The following is a 15,217-nucleotide window of genomic DNA, read 5'->3' on the forward strand; positions in this document are numbered from 1 at the left end:
TTCTGTGTATTGTATGGTATTTACCTCCTGACACCCACTTCACGCCCAACCTACCTGGAAAGGGGTCTCTCTTTGAACTGCCTTTCCCGAGGTTTCTTCCATTTTTTTTTTCCCTACTAGGGTTTTTTTTTTTGGGGGGGGGGGGGGGTTCCTTGTCTTCTTAGAGAGTCAAGGCTGGGGGGCTGTCAAGTGGTAAGGTAAGTTCTTGTGTGATTTTGGGCTATAAAAAAAATAAATTGTATTGTATTGTATTGTATGAGACAGTGGGACCACCATTGATTCATATTGTTATGGAGCGTCTATCAGAGCAGCCAGAAAGCCCGTCATGGCAAAGGTCTTATCTATACAGTTGCGGGAAACTGAGAAATGGCCTCTTAACAATGATTGTCGGTGGCCCTAAAAAGGACCATTTGTCACTGATTATGGTGTTCGGTGGTGGCATGCGCTCCTGGCTGCTTTGTTCAATTTTCCGCTCATACGCACCACCCAGCTGTGCCTCATACTCCTCACTATTCCTCTGGCACTGTGTAAGCCAACCCAAGCCCAGGGTCCAATTTTATCTTAATTTGTTACAAAGTTATAATTATTTATTTGCGTCTTATCGCAGTGCCATTCTTGAATGTTGATGGGCGGCGTAATTTTATAAAATTTGCATTGAGATAACTTTCCAGAGGCCCCCAGGAGCGTGCCCAATGGCATCATCGGGTGCCACAGTGTCCATGTTTGCATAAATGGAAAGTCTTGGCGTGCGTGTCTCCTTTTTTTCTTTCTGAGTTTTCTGACTTACCGTATATATTCACGTATAAGTTGGGTCTTGAAACCCAAAAAATCGATAATAAAATCAGACCGCGACTTGTACGCCTGTTCAAAAATGCAACACTTCTTGCCTCCTCCAATCTCGCATCAATTTCTCACACGCATCGAATTTTGTTGCAGCAGCGCAGTTACCAATTTCTTTCGCCACTTCAACGACGTTTCATTTAAAACCAGCTTCATATTTTCTTCTGATTGAACGCTCCATCATAGATAAGGGATGCTCTTACGATAAAGGTGTATGAGGGTGTGAGATACAAAAAACACAAAACAGTGCATACGTTGCTTCGGAATAGTTTGGGTATCACCGTGTGGTCACGTAGGCACAATACAAAGAAAAAACACAAGGGTGCAAAAAGGACTAACTGACAGCCCTAAGGTGAGTTTGCAAGAACCTTCACTCCCCTAATTTTATAAAGTTAGTAAAAGTGCCTGCCCCAATTGACTAGTTCCTAATGAGCCTAAATGGAACAACACAATTCTGAGAAAGCGGGAATGCAAAGCAAACACATGAGCAAAACAAACATTAATACAAGTTAGAAAATGCACACGTGGTGTAACAAAATAATTAACTGATTTGAAGATTGGAACAGATTAAATGTTCTTAGTCACTTCATCAAGAAGTTACTTATCACAGTTTTGTTTGTTGCAAATGTTTTTACAGTGATTTATATTTAAAGCTAACTGTGATAATGAAATGTAAGTATACTTTATATATTTACTAGCAAAATACCCGCGCTTCGCAGCGGCGAAGTATGGCTTTAAAATTTTTATTAAGAAGAAAAGTAAACCTTTTTAAACTGAGGGAAAATATACCAATAATTATTTGTTAAGGATCTCTTTGTATACCACGTTGTCAGTTCGGCCGTCCGGTTGTAATATGACTAAGCTGTGCGCTGAGCTTACTCTTGAGCATGCAACGTATAGTTGGCCATGTGAAAGGCAATCTTGCCCCAAATCAATGCCAACCTTCTGTAGGGTCTGTCCCTGAGACTTATTAATTGTCATTGCAAAGCAGAGCCTTACTGGAAATTGGAGGCGTTTGAATTGAAATGGGTTTCATCGATAACTTTGTATCCAGCTTTTGAGAGTTTAAACATTCATAAACATCAAAGTGTCCACTACTCAAATCATCACCTGTGAATCTAAGATGTTAAGAGGCATTGGCGGTTGTCCAAAGGTGTAAAATATTTGGCCATTTCGGTACACTTGAAAGCGACAACCGAACAATTCAGCAGCAGCCATCAACTCACATGCAGAACCATAGGTGAAGGGCATTTCACTCTTCTAGTGCTCCTGTGTAGTATAATTATCTCCTGTACCGTCATCAGCCCACACCTTGAACCTGTCCCAGTCATTCAATACATAAGACACAATGTTCCTCTGGATATCAATAGTGAGCCTGATATGGCCGTGCAATATGTAACACAGAGAAGGGAAAAGGTAGTCGCCATCTCCGGGCATGGAAACCACTCGGTAAGTGACAGTTCTTTGATCGATGGTGATCACCTCGATAGACATGTTAATGGGGTACGGTTGGAACGATAAAGGAAATGGGTACCTGAACAATGTAAACTAAGTCTAAAATACCTACACAATAACTATAATCGTAATAAACGAACAATAAAACAGCGGAGAAGCCGTGGATTAAATAAAAAGGCTGCAGTTATCAGCAGGGAGGCGTGAATACCGTGGCAAAGCAAGGCAGGGAATGAAGAGACTGGAGCGACAGACGGCCTTATATAGGCAGGCAGCCAACTACGTGGGAGGCGTGGGGATGGGGGACCCAACGCCTCCTCACACGGCGACCGAGCTGCAGGCTATGGACGTATATTTGTACGTAAGTAGGATTCAGTTAGCGTTGGGAACCCGCGTACCAAATTTCTTGAAGATGGGCCCATAAGTAACAAAGACCGTTGGAAAGTGGAATATGGCGGTCGACAGTGGCGTCATACCACCGAAACAAGTACGTACATCGGTTTCGGTTAGTGCAGGGAAGCCGCCTACCAAATTTCATGAAGATGGGGCCATAAATATGAAAGTTTAACATGGCGGACGTTGTCGACTGTTATGACCGTTACGCATAGAATTTCGAAATGAAACCTGCTTAACTTTTGTAAGTAAGCTGTAAGGAATGAGCCTGCCAAATTTCAGCCTTCTATCTACACGGGAAGTTGGAGAGTTAGTGATGAGTGAGTCAGTGAGTGAGGGCTTTGCCTTTTATTGGTATAGATAATATCATGTAGTTGAAATTGCTTTCATAGAGAGTAGAGTGATGTAAAGATTCCTGTGCTGTTGTTAGTTATTGAATGTGAAGGGTCTGTGTCCAATTAATAATAATAATAATAAATTTATTTATATAGAACCTTTCAAAACAGAGTGGAGGCACTGTGGATGGAGATCTGTGTTGGCAATCAGAAGGTTGCCAGTTCAAATCCTATAAACGCCAGACGTGACTCTACTCCGTTGACCCCTTGAGCAAGGTCCGTAGCTCTTTTAGGGCGGATGTCGACTTTTGTTGACAGGAGGGGTTGAGGGCGAATGTCGACAAAAGTCGACATCCAGGGATAGAGGGCGACAATCAGCTGTTAATGGCGACAAAACTCACTGTCACGTCGCAGGCATTCCCTCTGTGCTTGGAGGAATGCTAGACTCGTTGACTCGGCAACTAATCCTTGCGTGTGCGTGAGTTGCGAAATGTACATAATGGCAAGATGGCATCGACATGTCACAAGGGAGTGAAGCGAGTGCAGAAAAGAAAACACTCGTCAGACAATGTTTTGCGCATTATCGCGCAGTCGGACTCTGATTTTTCAGAATCTGATTTTATTGACAGTGATCAGGAGATCGAACAAGAGAGTGAGAAGCCGGTATCAGCTGATTGGACACCAGCCGATGCCGTGCCAGCTGATCCGCTGCCAGCTGAGCGCATTCATGCAGCCGATGCATCTACGGCAAGGTTCGCGTGGGAAGAATACACAGACATTGAGCCGAACTGGCTGCTACCGGACTTCACAAGACGGCATGGCTTGCTGTTGGACACGACAGATCACCAGCTGCTGAACTACTCCAGGCTGCTCTCTCCTGATGCTGCTTTTCAGCTACTGTCAGATGAGACAAACAGGTAAGCAGAGAAATTTTTTGAATCGTGGGCTGCGCTTGCATCGCATTCTCGTTTTTCAAAGTGGAAACCCACAACAAAAGACGAGATGAAGCGCGCTGTGGCATTACAAATAGAGATGGGACAGAACTGGTGATATAACTTCAGGGAGCATTGGTCCAAATGTGCTTTGTCCCCTGGTGGCTTTGGACAGGTTATGCAGCGTGATGATAGGTACGTGATACTGCAAAGTTTTATTCACTTCTGTAATAAACAGAAGCAAATCCCACGGGGTGAGCCAGGCTATAACGGCGTGCATAAAGTTCAGCCCCTGCTTGACATTGTGGAACCAACAGGCCTTTATGGTAGATTGGCCAGATGGAAGCCACTCCTTAGTAAAAGGCACATGGCAGCCCACCTGGAGTTTGCCAAAAGGCACCTGAAGGACTCTCAGACCATGAGAAAGAAAATTCTCTGGTTTGATGAGACAAAGATTGAACTCTTTGGTGTTAATGCCAGGCGTCACGTTTGGAGGAAACCAGGCACCGCTCATCACCAGGCCAATACCATCCCTACAGTGAAGCATGGTGGCGGCAGCATCATGCTGTGGGGATGTTTTTCAGCGGCAGGGACTGGGAGACTAGACAGGATAAAGGGAAAGATGACTGCAGCAATGTACAGAGACATCCTGGATGAAAACCTGCTCCAGAGCACTCTTGACCTCAGACTGGGGCGACGGTTCATCTTTCAGCAGGACAACGACCCTAAGCACATAGTCAAGATATCAAAGGAGTGGCTTCAGGACAACTCTGTGAATGTCCTTGAGTGGCCCAGCCAGAGCCCAGACTTGAATCCGATTGAACATCTCTGAAGAGATCTTAAAATGGCTGTGCACCGACGCTTCTCATCCAACCTGATGGAGCTTGAGAGGTGCTGCAAAGAGGAATGGGCATCAACAAAGTATTGAGCAAAGGCTGTGAATACTTATGTACATATGATTTCTCAGTTTTTTTATTTTTAATAAATTTGCAAAAACCTCAAGTAAACTTTTTTCACGTTGTCATTATGGGGTGTTGTGTGCAGAATTCTGAGGAAAAAAATGAATTTAATCCATTTTGGAATAAGGCTGTAACATAACAAAAGGTGGAAAAAGTGATGCGCTGTGAATACTTTCAGGATGCACTGTAAATGCCAAGGCCTATTTCACTGTTGTTTCTGGACACAATTTATCCATCTTCTAATGGCTCCTTCCAGCATGACAATGCACCCTGTCACAAAGCAAAGTGGTTTCATGAACACGACACTGAGTTTGGGGTCCTTCAATGGCCCTCCATCATCAGATCTGAATCCAATACAACACATTTGGGATGTGGCAGGATAGGAGATTCACAGCATGAAGTGCAGCTCACACAAACTGTGTGATGCAATCACATCAACATGGACTTGAATCTCAAAGAAATCTCGTGCAAACCGTACTACAAAGAATTGAAGCTGTTTGGAAAGTAAAAGGAGACCCTTCCCAACATTACTATAGTGATCCTAACAATTTGTTCAGTGAGTGTATAAGACAAGGATTACACCCAACCATACTGTAGGTTTGAAATAGAAAATGCGATATTACAGGCAAATACACCAATCAGCCATAACATGAAAACCACTGACAAGCGACGTGATGAACATTGAAGATCTCGTTCCAGTGGCATCTGACGGGGATGGGATATGTTAGGTAGCAAGTGAAAAGGCGGTTCTTGAAGGTCAGGTGTTGAAAGCAGGAAAAATGACAAAGTGTAAGGATCTGAGCGACAATGACAAGGGGCCAAATTGTGATGTTCTAGATTGACTGGGTCAGAGAGCATCTCCAGAATGGCAGGTCTTGTGGGGTGGTCTGGCATGTACCTGACAAAAGTGGTCCAAGGAAGGACAACTGGTGAACCACTGACAGAGTCATAGATGCCCAAAGCTTGCTGAGCTGCATGAGGAGTGAAGGCTAGACCATCTGGTCAAATCCCACAGAAGAGCTGCTGTAGCACAAATTGCTGAAAATGTTAATGCTGGCCATGACAGAAAGGTGTCAGAACACACAGTACGTGGCTGTGGGCCCATGATGATCCCTGTCTACCACCGTAATGGCCTACAATGGTCATGGGAGTGTCACAACTGGACCATGGAGCAATGGAAGAAGGTGGCATGGTCTGTTGAATCTTGGTCTCTTTCAGATCATAAGGATGGCCAGATGAATCATTTACCTGGGAAAGAGATGGCAGCAGGATGCACAATGGGAAGAATTCAAGTCAGCAGAGGCAGTGTGATGCTCTGGGCAATGGTTTGCTAGGGTCCTGGAATTCATGTGAATGTTAGTTTGACACGTACCGTATAATTAAACATTGATGCACACCATGTACACCCCTTCATGGAAACTGTGGCCACTTTTAGTAGGATAATGCGCCCTGCCATGCTATAAAAAAATGTTTAGGATTGCCAAAGAGTTCGAGGTTATGACTTGGCCTTCAAAAACTACAGATCTTATTCCAATGGAGCATCTGTGGGATGTGCTGACAAAACAAGTCCAGTCCATGGAGACATCACCTCACAAATTACAGAAGTTAAAGGATATGCTGCATGGTGTCAGGTACCACAGGACAGCTTTAGAGGTCTTGTGGCGTCCATGCCTCAATGGGTCAGAGCATGAATGGGATCAACACAGTATTAGGCAAGTGGTTTTAATTTAAGGCTGTGGCTGGTCGGTGTTTGTGTTTATGGGAAATGGGAATCAAATGCAAACCAACTCTGGACAGAGCACCAGCCAGTGTAGGGCTCACTCCCATAGAACAGCCACACTGTATAAATGGATTAGGAAATGAATGTGTGTGTGTGGCATGGAGTGCTTGTGAACTTGCAAAGCTCTGCACTGACAGCTAAAGAAAAGAACCACTGGTTGAGTCTTAGCACTGGTCCCATTGCGTCCTTGACCCATTTCCGGCTATAATACCCTCTAGAAGAGGACCAGCAGATGGGCAGAAATGTTGGCGTTTGAGTTCTGAATGCCATTTGGACAGCATGGCAGAGCAGGCCAGTGGACTCACATTCACTTGCAGTCTTTTTCTTTCCCTCTCCCATCCAGAAAGGCCCAGGACAGTTTCAATAAGAGGGTGAGAGTCCTTACCTAAGGAATGTGCTGCTGTGGTTTTAGAACTGAAGAAGCGTCCCAGCCCCAGATCTCCCAGTTTCACTGCTCCAGTTGCTGTTATGAATACATTAGCTGGCTTAATATCTGAAAAATAAAAGCAGAACCAAAAATAAAAAATCTCAGTGAGGCTCAATCAGGTCGAAGAAACACCAAGCAGGTGACAGAGAATAGCAGAGGATCACAAAATGACAGAAATGAGTTCAAACGAATCCATCAATACATCAACAATTATTTTTATTGTCTGTTTTCTTATTTGTGAATTATTGGCTGAACATTTACTTTAATTATGTATTTTCTATTAATTATATTCTACTAGGGGGCTTTGCTTCCTGCTTGCTTCGCTTGCCAACACTCGAGGGCGGGCACAGAGTGCCCACTATCTCACAGCTGAGCCACTCGAAGGGTGTCAGGGCGCCCCTCTATTAGAGTAGGCGATTGTATTTAAAGAGATGGCATACAGAAGAGAAAGACAGTTTGGTCCTTAAGTTATTATTATATTATGTAGTATTTCGCTACAATTGTCTATTTGAAATACCAATGAACAATAAAATGTAGTAAAAAGTAGAAGTAAAAAAGTAAAATGGAATAAAAAGTAAATAAAAAATTAAACTAGATTAACGCCTCATCAAAAACAATATTATGAATTACTTTATTGCCTAACTTACATTCTGTAAACGTTATTTTTTTTGCATTTCTGTTCGCATATTGTTTAGGATATTTTTCTCTTTTCCGTTTATTAAACGATCCTCTATGATCTTGATTTTGATTATTTGCAGCTCTTTTTTGCTTCATTTTCTTTTTCGTGACGTTCCTTATCATCTCTTGCTGCTCTCTTTCTATTCATCCATCCATTTTCCAACCCGCTGAATCCAAACACAGGGTCACGGGGGTCTGCTGGAGCCAATCCCAGCCAACACAGGGCACAAGGCAGGAACCAATCCCAGGCAGGGTGCCAACCCACCGCAGTGCTCTCTTTCTATTGCGATCTAAAATTCAACATTCTTGAGTAAATCATTTGCTTTTCTGCCTTGCCATTATAACCGACAGCATTGAAGGGCAAGTTAGCAGAACTAAGAGTGTCACAGGGTGGGACGGAGAGAGGATGTGCGCAGAGTGATGATTGGGCGAGCGGAGTGGAGGGGCGTGGTCAAGGCTGAATAATGCGGACACAATGGACAACTTTATTAATAAAATAGAGAAATTACTTTATTATGAAGTTTCGAGGAGTGTGATGTTGTTTTCCTATGTTCCTTGTATTTTATAGGTGGAACCCCATGGGGCAGGATCACCTCAATGCTAGGGATCACCACCATCCCATAAAAAGCAGGAACGAGCAGGAAAAGGAGGAACGATCTCCTCAGTCTGCCAGTGGAGCAGGACGGTGACAGCAGTCTGTCACTGAAGCTGCTCCTCTGTCTGGAGATGATCCTGTTCAATGGATGAAGTGGATTCTCCATAATTGACAGGAGTCTGCTCAGCGCCCGTCGCTCTGTCACAGATGTTAAACTGTCCAGCTCCATGCCTACAGTAGAGCCTGCCTTCCTCACCAGTTTGTCCAGGCGTGAGGCGTCCCTCTTTATGCTGCTTCCCCAGCACACCACCACGTAGAAGAGGGCGCTCGCCACAACCATCTGACAGAACATCTGCAGCATCTTATTGCAGATGTTGAAGGACGCCAGCCTTCTAATGAAGTATAGTCGGCTCTGTCCTCTCTTGCACAGAGCATCAGTATTGGCAGTCCAGTCTAATTTATCATCCAGCTGCACTCCCAGGTATTTATAGGTCTGTACCCTCTGCACACAGTCACCTCTGATGATCACAGGGTCTATGAGGGGTCTGGGCCTCCTAAAATCCACCACCAGCTCTTTGGTTTTGCTGGTGTCCAGTTGTAAATTAATCGGATTATTCATTCGGATTGTGTTTTTGGGACTTGCTCACCATTGAACTGCCTTTCAGGAAACTCCATTTTGCTTCTTTGAATTTCTTTTTTGTGTGACAAGGCTGGACAGGATTAGAAATGAGGACATTAGAGGGTCAGCTCAGGTGGGACGGTTAGAAGACAAAGTCAGAGAGGCGAGACTGCGTTGGTTTGGACATGTGCTGAGGTGAGATGCTGAGTATATTGGGAGAAGGGTACTAAGGATAGAGCTGCTAGGTAAGAGGAAAGAGAGGAAGGCCTAAGAGAATGTTTATGGATGTGATGAGAGACGACATGCTGGTGATGGGTGTGACAGAACAAGATGACGAGGACAGGAAGATATGGAACAAGATGATCCACTGTAGGAGCAGCTGAAAGAAGAAGAAGAATTTTTCATTTGTTTGTGGATAGATATCTTCTTTTATAAAGACTCTTGTGGGACCTGTCGGTCTATGAGCCAGAGTATTCAGGGTTCTCCCTCTTGTGAAACATCCTTTGAGACTCTCCTTTGATTTTTGCACTTTAGGAGCCTCTCATTTGTCTGGAGAGTCAGTCAGGCTTGACTGGAGTGAGATCCAATTCTAGGCAGACCTGTCACGATTCTGATCTGTTTTACTTTTTTATTTGTTGGTCATTTTGAAGGCCTCACTCATGTGTGCTCTTTTGTGGTGTCAGAATCAAACCGAAAAACATTCATTCAGTTTGTCAGTCCATCAATCAGTTGGTGAGCTGGCATGATGAAGTTGAAGAAGCAGTGTGCAGATGAAAGAGAATGTCGAGATCACTATCAGCATGACAGAAAAGGGATGATTTGTAGATGCAACTAGCTAACATAGCCGAAATACCCGGCGTTGCCCGGGAGGAAAATAAAGTGTTTTTTTTTTTTAATAGTTTGAGAAAAATATAATAAAAAAAAAACACAACAAAAATAAATTAACAAACAATGAAGACTCACTAATGTGCTTGTCTTGCGGTCTTGTCTGTGTGTTATCATCCAGTTGACGCTCAGAACCGGCCAACTCTATTTAATTTCAAAAGCAACAGGGGCATAAAGAATGCTGACAGTCACCTCCAGTTCGCCCTCTGGTGGTCGTTCTGAGCGTCAACTGGATGATAACATGCATACAAGACCACAAGATCACCCCCCCACCCTACCCAGAATGGGGTGGGTTAGGGTTTATTTCACCCTACAGTATTTTTTGTTGACCATTGAGAAACATGTGTCTCAAGTGTCATGAAAATCTCTCCATTCGTTCAGAAATGAGACTGGAACGTACACACACACACTCACATACACTGACTTTTATATATATATATATATATATATATATATATATATATATAAATTAATCAATCGATGAAACAATCCAAAATCAGTTATTCAATCAGCCAGTCACCAAGTCAGGCAGTCCATCAGATTGTCAATAACTCCACTGGACACTCGGTCTATGAAATACTGCAGTTAGTCAATTAGAATGAGCTAATTGGCGCAGTCGGCAGGATTTCCTGGGATTGTCATCTTTCCCCCTGGTCGGTTTTCATAGTTTTATGTCTGTATTGTTTAATTTTGCATTATTTATTTGTATTAATGTTTTTGTTTATAATCTACCTTTTTCTGTGTGTGTCTGTTGGGAAAGGGGTGTGGCCTAGGTAGCGTCCCTTGTGTTTTGTGGGTGGTTCCTCAAAGGGGCGGGCCACCTGTCAATCACCAACTCAGAACAGTCCTCCATCCTATTTAAGGGAGGGCCTCCCATAGTTCCTGGCGGTTCATTGAACGCACTTGGGAGTGGAGTGTTTTCTTGTGTTTCTTTGCTTTCGCTATTGCATTGTGGTTTTTCTCAATTTTGAACCCTTGCTCTTTTTTTAACCTCACCTCTGGATTTTGTTTTTGGGACTGTGTTTATTGATAATTTTTGAACCTCTGCTCTGTTTTTGACCACGCTCTTGGATTGCATATTAGGGCTTTGTTTTCTGTGTTGACTTTCAGGCAATTCCTTTGTGCTCTTTAGAGCTTTGGGGCTTGCACAGCCTTTTTGCTGAAACAAACCATTTATTTTTATAAAGATTAGTCTTGGCCCTTTAGGTATCTAGATGGGGTATTTGACAATATTTTCCCCCTCTAGTGGGCAACTTTGGAAAGTGTTTTTGGTACCTGTGCTTTCGAGACTCCCCAGTTCACGACATCCGTTGATTTGCAATGTTCTGGAAGAGGGCGCAACTGAGCCCCAAACCACAGACACAATGATGTCTAAGCACAATTCTGGGTTCAAATAAAGGATGTTTATTTGTCACCCACACTCTTCTTCAACTTCCACTTAAGTATTGCCAGCTGCCTCCCGACTCCTTTAAAGCTGGATCCTGTGATGGCGCAGGCTATCTATCTATCTTATGAGCTCAGGTTGCTTCCCCAGGATACTGCAGCGTTGACCACCACACTGGCTACTATGGACTGGTAGAATCTCCAGCAGTTTGCTGCAAACACCGAAAGATCGGAGTCTCCTTAGGAAGTCCAGTCTCTTCTGGCACTTGTCAGACCAGTCTAGTTTGTTGTTCATGTGAACCCCCTGGTAGATGTATCTTTGCACCACTTCCATGATTTAGATATGAATATAAGTAACAAGCTGGTTAAGTTTGCAGATGATACCAAGGTAGGTGGATTAGCAGATAATTTGGAAACCGTTATATCATCACAGAAGGACTTGGGTAGCATGCAGGCTTGGGCAGATCTGTGGCAGATGAAATTTAATGTCAGCAAATGTAAATATAACACATAGGAAGTAAAAATGTGAGGTTTGAATACACAATGGGCGGTCAGAAAATTGAGAGTCCACCTTAAGAGATGGATTAAGGACTCATAGTGGACTCTAAGCTATTGACTTCCTGACAGTGTTCAGAAGCCATTAAGAAGGCTAACAGACTGTCAGGTTATATAGCGCCTTGATGTGTGGAGTACAAGTCACAGGAGGTTCTGCTCAAGTCTTTATAACACACTGGTGAGGCCTCATCTGGAGTACTGGGTGCAGTTTGAGTCTCCAGGCTACAAAAAGGACATAGCAGCACTAGAAAAGGTCCAGAGAAGAGCAACAGGGCTGATTATGGGGGGCTACAGGGGAAGCAATTTAATGTCAGTAAATGTAAAGTACCACACATATGACATAAAAATGTGAAGTTTAAATACACAATGGGTAGTCTGAAAATCGAAAGCACACCTTATGAGAAGGATTTAGGAGCCGTAGTGGACTTGACACGATCAACTGTCAGACAGTGTTCAGAAGCCATTAAGAAGGCTAACAGACTGTCAGGTTATATAGCGCCTTGATGTGTGGAGTACAAGTCACAGGAGGTTCTGCTCAAGTCTTTATAACACACTGGTGAGGCCTCATCTGGAGTCCTGGGTGCAGTTTGGGTCTCCAGGCTATAAAAAGGACATAGCAGCACTAGAGAAGGTCCAGAGAAGAGCAACAGGGCTGATTCCAGGACTACAGGGGATGAGTGATGAGGAAAGATTAAAAGAGCTGAGCCTTTACAGTTTAAACAAAAGAAGATTTGGAGGAGACCTAATTGAAGTGTTTAAAATTATAAAGGGAATTAGTCCAGTGAGGTTGGTCGAGACGGTGACTTTAAAATGAGTTCATCAAGAACACGGGGTCACAGTTGGAAACTTGTTAAGGGTAAATTTCACACAAATATTAGGAAGTTTTTCTTTACTCAAAGAACAATAGACACTTGGAATAAGCAAACAAGTAGTGTGATAGACAGTAAGACGTTAGGGACTTTCAAAACTCGACTTGATGTCATTTTAGAAGAAATAAGTGGATAGGACTGGCAAGCTTCGCTGGGCTGAATGGCCTGTTCTCGTCTAGAGTGTTCCAACGTTCTAATGTGCTCCCTGCTGAATGGTGACCGGTCTCGGGGGTTCTTTGGCATGCTGGAAGTCCACCAGCAGCTCTTTTGTCTTGCTGATGTTGAGTCGCAGGTTGCTGTCCCGGCAGCCGAAGATGACACCCTCTACAGCCTTCCTGCACTCTGACTTTGTCTTCATTTTTCATACAATCTTTGACAGAGGAGTCAACTGGCTCCGGGTGCCATAAAATCGTGACGTCATTTATTCCCAAACGTGAACTCCTACTCCTCACTGGAGTGGGTACAGGATACATCATAAATACTTCACATGTCCTCGCCTCTTATTCTAGTCAGACTTTTAGTGAAATTCTGTGATGCTTGATAAATACGGGCACCAGTTTGCCAACTCCTGCCCTCCCCATTTAGCTTTTTGTTGGAATTCTCAGCCCAGACGTTCACAGGCTTTTTCCAACCTACACTTGTAATCTCTGAATGATGTATTCACTACGTACAAAACCAATATAATAATCGGTGCACTGTTAGTGACATTAGACTGTTGGTTCATTACTGTCACTTCGATGAAGGTCAGATCATATTTTAAGACACATTTATACATAAATAGAATCATTTCTAAAGTGTTCACATACTTTTTTTCTTGCCACACACAAGCTACTCCAGCTGGAAGTTCAAACAAGATCCAAAAGCCGTGGGGTGGCACCTCTACTTGCTGTGCCACGGGGCATCCCCCGGCCTAATTTGAAATCAATGCCAGTTTGTATGAATGCAAACTGGACCCTGTGGTTGCAGCCATGCTGGGTGCCACTCACACACCACGCTGGACCTTTGCAACAGAACAAGAGAAAGATGTGCTGTTTACCTCGGTGCATGACTCTGCGGGAGTGCATGTGCTCCACGGCGCTGCACAGCTGCACAAAGTACTTCCACACCGTCCTTTCTGGGATCAGCCGCCTCTGCTTTTTAAAATACTGCGGAACAAGAATAAATAAAAGATGAGTGAATAAACAATGAGCGATCTGGCTGCCGAACCGTGTCAGTCACACAGCGACTGCCGCAATCCTGGTAGACATCAAAAGAATTATTTATCTGGGCATTAACATTTTAACCCTCTGTCTGCCACTGCTGGCGCCAGCAATTAGGAGGCATTAAGGAGAACATCTAATGAGGACTGACGCTCCCCAATGGATGGCACGCACAATTAATACGAAGCCTGTCAATTATTTGGACAGACAGATTCCAAGACTGGGAAGTTAAGAGTTGAATTTTCAATTCTTCTTACTCTTTAAAAAAAAAATTAAAATAATTAAGCATATCATTCTTTGTATGTCACTGAATAAAAAACTGAAAAGTTCAGATTATCTTATATAAATTTAAAGCAATGCTTTCAGTAAAAAGCTCATTTTAATATTGCTGATAAACCCCTGCAAATTTACAGCATCTGATCTGCGTAAATTATACAAGATGCCAGACGGGGCAGAAGGGCGAACACATTTCATTTCAGAAAACCAACCAACCAACCGAAAAAGGGAAGATACTGTTAAAAAAAAAGAGAAATAAACAGAAAGGAAGAGGCACAGACACTTAGGCTAATGCGTCACAGCAGACTGGTCTTCATGTGAGGAAGAATCACCCACCTGCACTTGCTTGTCACACAAAAAATATAATAAATCACCAGGAAGACCACTATGACAGACAGACAGACAGACAGACAGACAGACAGACAGACAGACAGACAGACAGATGGATACAGCAGAGAGAGTGAAACATAAGCGTAAGAGGTACATGCTTATGGTGACATACAGACACCATGTTTGATAGATAGATAGATAGATAGATAGATAGATAGATAGATAGATAGATAGATAGATAGATAGATAGATAGATAGATAGATAGATAGATAGATAGATAGATAGATAGATAGATAGATAGATAGATAGATAGATATTAAATGAACTATATGATCAATAGTAAGAAGGACACTATATAATAGGTAGATAGCCATTGATTTGAAAGGTACTGTATAACAGACAAACACATACGAATGACAATATGAAAGTCCCTATTTAAAGGATATAGAAGTCTATATGCAAGATTGATAGATATGAAAGGTACCATATAATAAGTAGATAACAAAGACACTATATAATAGGTAGACAGATACATAGATTCATATGAAAATTAAAGATAATAAAATATGAAAGACACTATATAATTGATGTAAAATAAACAATAAAAAATATATATAGATAAGAAATGTACTATATAATACATAGAGAGAAATACACTATATAATAGGTAGGTACATAGACTTAAAGGGCAATATGTAAAAAATATATG

At 42.8% G+C, this 15,217-nt stretch overlaps 1 protein-coding gene across 1 annotated transcript in view; it reads right to left on the reverse strand.

Moving 5' to 3' along the window:
- Positions 1–15,217, reverse strand: part of nek6 (NIMA-related kinase 6) — a 303,451-nt gene that overhangs the window by 111,315 nt on the left and 176,919 nt on the right. The window contains exons 6-7 of the mRNA XM_051931987.1: positions 13,739–13,847; positions 7,077–7,184 (exon numbers count right to left, since the gene is read on the reverse strand). Coding sequence (XP_051787947.1) covers positions 7,077–7,184; positions 13,739–13,847 — 217 coding nt within the window. The remainder of the gene's footprint in view (positions 1–7,076; positions 7,185–13,738; positions 13,848–15,217) is intronic.

This window comes from Erpetoichthys calabaricus, chromosome 9 (assembly GCF_900747795.2).
Source record: "Erpetoichthys calabaricus chromosome 9, fErpCal1.3, whole genome shotgun sequence".
NCBI lineage: Eukaryota > Metazoa > Chordata > Cladistia > Polypteriformes > Polypteridae > Erpetoichthys > Erpetoichthys calabaricus.